General features: G+C 32.6%; 1 protein-coding gene across 1 annotated transcript; it reads right to left on the bottom strand.

Moving 5' to 3' along the window:
• Positions 1-792: 792 nt before the first annotated feature.
• Positions 793-7639, bottom strand: LOC129298605 (disease resistance protein RPV1-like). Its single transcript, XM_054937030.1, has 7 exons — positions 7499-7639; positions 6904-7384; positions 5637-6732; positions 5250-5558; positions 4800-5144; positions 3286-4695; positions 793-953 (listed from the first exon to the last, which is right to left on the bottom strand). Exons 2-6 carry the CDS (start codon positions 7380-7382, stop codon positions 3529-3531), a joined length of 3396 nt encoding a protein of 1131 aa, XP_054793005.1. The 5' UTR covers positions 7383-7384; positions 7499-7639; the 3' UTR covers positions 793-953; positions 3286-3528.
• Between the last annotated feature and the right edge of the window lie 230 nt (positions 7640-7869).

The raw sequence follows: 7869 nt of genomic DNA, 5'->3' as shown, positions 1-7869 counted from the left end.
AAGCCTCTAAAGGAAAAGCTAGAACAAGAAGCAAATGTAAGTAGAATAGGAAAAATAATTTTTCCTATGCATTAATTTTATAAAAATGAGAAATGTATAAATAAGTCGATAAACTATGTAAATTTATGATAAGGCTTTGGTATGCATAAGTGATATGTGATGATGTATGATGGCTAATATAGAGTCCTAAACTAGCCTTGAAATCATGATTTTAATATGTATGATTGTGATTGTTTAGCTTAAACTCTTTTTATAGAAGGGTCATTGTTTTATTATTTAATGTATAATAACCCATATTCAATGCTCATGAGAATTTTTATGATAAAACTTGACATATATAGATTTCTAAAAAGTCCTAAATCAGATCATTTGGACATGTACAACTTTAGTTATGAATTTTTCAAATTATGGCATAGATTCTGTCAAAAAAATAGAGCAAATTTAAAAAAATGAATAAAATGTACTATTTGAAACTAAAAAGGGTTTAAAATGTATTTTAACACTTAAATGACTTTAATAGCTTTCAAGATATGAATTTTCTAGATTTAGTTATGAATTTTTAAAGTTCAGCAAAAATTCTAAACTTACCAAATAAGCAGTAATCCGGTGAATAATTTGTGAATTTTAATCTATGGGCTACAATTTTCATTTCTCCTGAACCATATCGCTCCCAATTGTATTGGGAAAGTTTTAAAAATTAGGATTTGACAATATATAAATCAAAATGAATCACTGGTTTGTTCCATATAAAAAGACTATACAATACTCACATGCAACGGCTAGTTGAGGACATGAGATAATGATGTTTCTGCTATAAGAAAATTAAATATGAAAGTGTCACAAAAATATTAATCTTGTTACATATGATTCACATGTCAAAGACACCTCAACGACCATTAGCAAAAAGACTGTTCACCATTGCATTTTGGACCTGCTCTTGGGACAAGAAGCAACTGCATTGCACAAACCAAATATATCCATGTCAGGGGGCCAAAAAACAATTGAAGAAATGCACAAGATTTGCCAAGCCACACAAATTGATCAACAAACAAGGATTCAAGGAAGTTGACAGCGATGCATTACTGGACTGCGAAAAAAGAGAGGCATTAAATATTATATCAAGGTAAGGATAAGGAGCAAAATAAATATTTTGAAACTTTCTTCATGATAATCAAGCTGAAGAACAAAAATTAAAGAGATAATAAAATTTTTAATCTGTCAAATTTGTCTCTATTATTAATTTAATTTTTTAAGTCTAATTTTGATTTATTTATTTTTTTATATTTTTTAAATTATCATTTTATTAGTTACTTACGTTTTAAAAACACAAATTTATTCTGTCAAAACATTAATGAAGTCTATGAACAAGGCACAGCCCAACAAACTTAAGCCCAAGATAATAACACATGGACCAAAGGGTTGAGCCCACTAGAACTGAGAATCCATTTGATGGTATTCATTTGTCATTGTTCATTATTCATTGTACACATGGCCTCTGTATAAAGCTCTAGGGTTTTCAGTATCTCCTCTATATAAGGAATAATTAGCCTTGGGTTTTGTGAACAATATATTACACTTTCCTTCTTGATATTTCTCATCCCAAATTAATATATGAAGTATTTTAATAACTTGATATGTATACGTTAGTAAATGAAAATAAGTTAACTTTTAAATTAGTTTAATTTTTATTAATCTAGTACCTCATTAAACATTTTGTTCTTTTTTTCTTTAAATTTCTAAGTCTTTTTTTTCTACCAAAATAATTTCATCTTTTTAATTTTGTTATTTATGTCAGCAAAGTTTTACATTGTTACCTCCTATTTATACAATAAAGACTAAATCAATAATTAAACAACTTAATGAACCAAATTCATAAAAATTAAACTTGAAAGACTAAATTGATAATAAAGCAAATTTGAAATATTAAAAATTTCATTATCCCAAAATTAAAACACAATTCTAGTGTTTAAAAAGGGCAGTTTTAGCCCAACAGAATTTTAATCCACTTTACACTATGCAAAAGAATAATTAAAATTTTAGGCACATTGAATAGAATGAGCACAAATTTATTTTCACATGTTAGGGGAAAGAGCAAGACAACTTAGCACAAGGACAAAATCTCAGTCAGGTCACAATAAAATATTCAAAATATGTTAACTGACAAAAATCATAAAATTTCAGCAGTCATTTACAAACTCTCAATTATAAGTCATGCTCAGACTAACACACCTGTCAAAACAAAGCAAGGCAACAAAATTATACCGTAAAAAATGATGAAGATTTATTTATTAGTCATAAAGGAGACACTGCAAACAAGAAATGATAATGGACAAATTAGCTTAAGGTCAGCCTAGGGTGATCCATTAAGACTCCATATCTTACATAAATTGAAATACTATTAACAAGCTTTGTGTTTTGCTCTTTTACTTCCTCCAATCCTATAAACGAGATCTTACCTATAACTTGTTTTTTTTTTTTGGCCTGAAAATGCACTTACTATATGTTGATAATATACTAGAGTTTTACGAAATTAAATGCAGCATTTGAATAAGCTTAAAAAATACCTTTGTTTATTTCACTTTTGGTTTAACTAACAGATATAATTTGATTAAAGGTAATCTTCAAAAGTTGTAAAAAGTTTTCGCATGTAAATAGCTTCATCAATTTCACAAAAGTTTCACATACTATAAATAAACAACAATTTATTTTATTCCAAAAACGACCTATTTTATAATCACGCAAATTACGTTAGAATTTGTTATCAGAAGTATATGAAAATTATATAGAACAATTTGGTGATTCAAAAAATATTATCCTCACAAATAAAATGTAAATACAGGATCAATCAATAAATAGAAAGTTAAAACAAAGTAAATAGCAAAAGTACACTCTTAAAAAAAATTACATCTATCTCCAACAAATATATGTGTGTGTGTTGTTTTGTATGTGTTGTCGGTATAATCTACAATAGTTATTATACACATTAGAGTACTATACTGTATAAAACTATGTAGAGAAATAATAAACAAAACACACACACACACACACATTAAAGAATTGTTAAAAAAAATTGGACGAAATTTGGAAAAAGGCATACTTATTTCTTCAATAAGGTGTAAATATTGAAATAATAAATACAATATTGTAAAATAAATCACCACTTTAATTTAGTATATCTAAGCATAGAAGAAATATTTGATTACTTTTTTTTTTAATCAAGAGTGATTTTATGATAATAGTAGTGAAGGCGAGCTTATAAATAAAAAGCAAAGAAGGGAGAGACACCTGCAAAGACATATCAAAGAAACTGTATGTGTGGGTGGTGATGCTTTCGTTTGCTCTTGCGAATAAATTTCAGTTGCAAGGGGTGACAAGTGAAGTCATCATGAGATTTGTTGGAGGGAGTCGTTCTTCATCCGAGTCCGACTGTGAGTTATATGTCACGTGCACTCCACATGCTTTCATTGGAACTTTCGCTACCTCTCTATTATTTGGATAAACATCATTGCAATATTCCGCATAGAATTCTCATGAAATCTTGGCAACATTACCTGTTCCAGTGCCAAACGAAGCCCTTCTCAATTCCCTTCCCACTTCCAGGTTCCATATGTAAACATGAGACGGCTCCATTTTACACCCCGAATATAAAGGAAATGAATTGCAGGACTTGTTGCTATCATCATAAGAGAAATCACAGTAGACACTTTGCACGGAAGGTAAGCAGAGATGAGGAGGAACAACGCAGCAACCCAAGATGGTGGGTGATCGTTCGAGATTGCAAATGAATTCGATAGCATTGGAAGTCTCTGTCTGATGTTTATATTCCATCCATTTTGGAACTCTGCTTCCCGCGTAACAAGCCCCAACATTAGGAAGCCACTTAGCCTTGGCTGAAGTGAAAGAGAAATGAGTTAGTTTCTCAATGAAGAGAAGAGAACACTCATCCAACTTTATACACTCCTGGAAATCAAATCGACATGGATTTTGAACTAGAGAGTCAGAAAATACGATCTCCAATGAAGTGCATCCTTCAGCATCTAAATCTTCAAGGAAGGGAGGAAGTCCAAGTATAGACTTAAGCATCTCACAGTCTCTCAAGGAAATGTGTTTCAAGCTTGTTAAGGCCTTGATATTGTCAGGGATTTCCAGCAAGTAATTGCGTCTTTCCAAACTTAGTATTTTTAAATTACGCCAAGCATCAAAAAGAGAGCGCAGCTCTGTTGTGTGAATCACCTGCTGGAAATCCCAAATTTCAAATGCCTCAAGATTTGTCAAGCCACATAGCTCACTTATCGGAAGGCTCCTTAATCTTTCACTAAAAATCTCAAGATCTCTGAGTTCCGTGAAACCTCCCATTGGTAGAAAATGCAATATTTCAACTCCAGTCCCATCGATACACAAACTTCCCAATTTCTTTGATGATAAAGAGAATTTCTTGAGGCTTTGACAATCATGAACATGAAGGTCAGAGAGAGATTCTAAATGAGTCTCACTTTCAAGGCTCTCTAATTCCCTGCAATTAGAGACATCCAATTCAACAAGAGATTGGAGAGATAAAATAGATGGATGAACACTATGTAGACTTTCACAACCCCCGAGATAGACTCCTTCAAGATTACGTGCCATAGAGAAATTAGGCAGCTCCACCAATTGTTTACACCGATCCAAACATAATGTCTTTAGATTCACAAGATCCTGTGACAATGAACGGAAAAGTTTGACACGTAAAAGCCTAACAATTTAATTAAATTGAAGAGAGAGAGACACACACATATTAATTAGTGTGTATGTATAAGTACCTGCACTCCATCCCAAAGCTTTTTAATATTGCTATCCATGATACAAAGTTCGACAAGGTTCTTAGCACAAAAGCCCAATGGCAAAGACTCCAGTGGATATTGTTCCCAAGAAAAATACCTTAATTTATTAGGAAAAGAGCCATGATCAAGACTCTCTATTTTCTTGCAATGAGATACATCCAATGTAACAAGAGATTGAAGACAAAAAATAGATGGATGAACACTACATAAACTTTCACATCCCGACAGATATACTTCTTCAAGATTATGTGCCCTAGAGAAATCAGGCAACTCCATCAACTGTCTGGACCTCCTCAAATCTAACATCTTTAAATTCACAAGATCCTGTGACAATGGAAATGGAAAAAAAATTTTAAGCATAGAAGCCTAATAATTTAATTAAATTGAACACACACACACACACATCAATTAGTGTATATATATAAGTACCTGCAGTCCATCCCAAAGCTTTTTAATATTGCTATGTTGCATGCATAGCATAACAAGGTTCTCGAAACAATAGCCTTCTAATGGCAAAAACTCCAATGGATATAGATCCCAATGAAAACACCTTAATTTATTAGGAAAAGAGCCAAGATCAAAAGGAAGCTCTGAATTATTTTTCTCTTTGAATGAATACCAACGATGACAAATTTTGAGAATTCTTAAATTTGTCATCTTTGTGAAGGTATTGGGGCTCAATTGTAAATGATTTATTCTATTCCAATCCAATATGATGCCTTCAATTTTATCAGTTCCCTGAAAAAAATAATATTAATTATTTAAAAAAGTTATTCCAAAAAGATAAAAATAAAAAATGATATATATTTCACTTACCCTGTTCCTTTGCAATACCTCACAAATTTCATCCGCATCATTTAATCGGCTACGTAATTCAGGATGTTTTGGATATTCCTCACGAACTATTTGCTTACCCATTTCTTGAAACAAATCATGCACTACAATTTTCCCATCATGATTTGTTTTTATGAGAGCTTTATCTATGAGATTCTCAATTCCACTAATTGCTCTGAAACCACAAGCCTCTAGTGCTCGAGTAACCTGATTTTTGCCTTCTCCAATGAAAAAAAATGCAATGTCTAAAAATATTTCCCTATCCATGACATCTAATCCATCATAACTAACCTTCAATATACTTTGTATTCCTGTATGGGGATAAGTTTTGATTTTGTCAAGCTCACTTCCCCAATATCTTTTATTTCTCGAATGAAAATGGGAACCCAAAACTCCTAAAGCTAGAGGAATGCCTTTAGCATAGGCAACTGTCATTTTTGATAGCTCTTCATATTCAATATTGGGATGAGTTTGATTGAAGGCATGTACACAAAAAAGTTTTAGTGATTCTTCAAAATTCAACTCTTTGACTTCATGTATATATTCGTCACGAACCCCTCCACTCCTAAAAACATGCTTGTCTCTACTTGTTACAATTACTCTACTGCCAGGCCCCAAGTAAAGTTGTTGTCCAGCTAAAACTTTTAATTGCTTTGAATCGGACACATCGTCAAGCACAATCAAGACCTTTTTCCATGACAGCCTTCTCCTTGCACCATTCATATCTATGCGGACATCTTCATCTTGGTCTAATAGCTTAGAAAGAAGCGTTTGACGCAAATGACACAAACCATTGCTCTTTGTTGATTCCTCTCTCACATTTTCTATGAAGCAACAGCTTTCAAATTGAGAAGAGAATTTGTCAAATGTAGCTCGAGCCAGGGTTGTTTTGCCTATCCCACCAATACCCCAAATACCAAGAACTCGAACTTCTTGTGACGTAATTTTCATTAATGATTCAACAATGGCGAGATTTTGATCAAATCCAACTAGATGATATTGTGGTACAACCGGGTTGTTATCTTCCAGTTTTTTTAGGACATCTTGGACTATTGCATCAATGAGCTGTGCTTCGTTTCTAGCATATTAAAAATAAAATAAAAGAAAATTATTATGAGCTAGTCGTTATATAAGAATAATAAATGCATAGACATAATTTGATGTTACCATATTCTAAATCATTTTGGGGGTAACTAAGAAAGGGCTTTAGAAACTCTATAAAATGATGTATTGAATAACTAAAACTTACTGAAAATTTGATGAATGATAACCAGATAAGTCTGCGGTTTTCTTCAAGACAGATCTCCAATTTTTCAACTCGTTTGAGTTATCCTTGAACTTCAGTTCAAGATGTGCAAATGCATCTGCATAAGTTCGTTTTTGACGCCTGACATCTGAAGGATCTACACAATAGAAAACTGGTAACACAATTTGTCCACTTACTTCCTTACATTCCATGATTTTGACAAGCTCTTGCAAGCACCACTTTGAAGAAGCATAATCTTTTGAGAATATGACCAATGCAATCATTGATCCTTCTATGGCTTCCTTAAGTGCCAATGATATTTCATCCCCTCTCTCAAGCCTGTCATCCACATAGACATCTATCTGCTTTCCACGCAATGCCGTTGTCAAATGGCTGAGAAAACCAAATCTGATGTCTGAACCTCGAAAGCTGATGAAAACATCATATTTCACTCGGGAAGAAGCAGAAGCAAACATAGCCATTGCTGAGGCACCAAAAACAAAAGAAACAATGTTTTATAGGTTGTTGATATTACAAAGACACAGAAAGAAAAGCGTTTAAGTTGTTAGGGAAGGAGGGAGAAAGATCAGAAGAATACCTTGGTGGGAGTGACTAAATCAAATCAAAGGTTGAAGTCTTGAAGTTGATTGGGCGAATTTTCTTATCCTGCGAATTAGATCGACACAACAGAAAAATGAGTCTGAGTTTATTGAGCCTTTGTTCAAATTGAAGTTAACAGGGAAATTTCCAGAAGTAGACAAATGAGTCAATGAGCCTTGACTGGTGAGGCATTGTTTTTATTGAAAGATAAAACTGTCGGTGGAAATTTCTTGTTTAAAATAAGAAAAAATTTCCACGAAATAATGAAAAACTTTGATCCCCAGCTCTTTTTGACTACAAGTCAACAGCCCTTTCTCTTTTGAGTTTTTTTTGTTTAAAGTAATAAAAACTTTTAGAAAGTCTTGAAAA

The sequence above is a fragment of the Prosopis cineraria genome, unplaced genomic scaffold, assembly GCF_029017545.1.
Source record: "Prosopis cineraria cultivar Desert tree isolate PC_DT_omini unplaced genomic scaffold, ASM2901754v1 PC859, whole genome shotgun sequence".
Lineage (NCBI taxonomy): Eukaryota > Viridiplantae > Streptophyta > Magnoliopsida > Fabales > Fabaceae > Prosopis > Prosopis cineraria.
The sequence above is the reverse complement of the archived record's forward strand: the minus strand, read 5'-3'. Positions and strand labels throughout refer to the sequence as shown.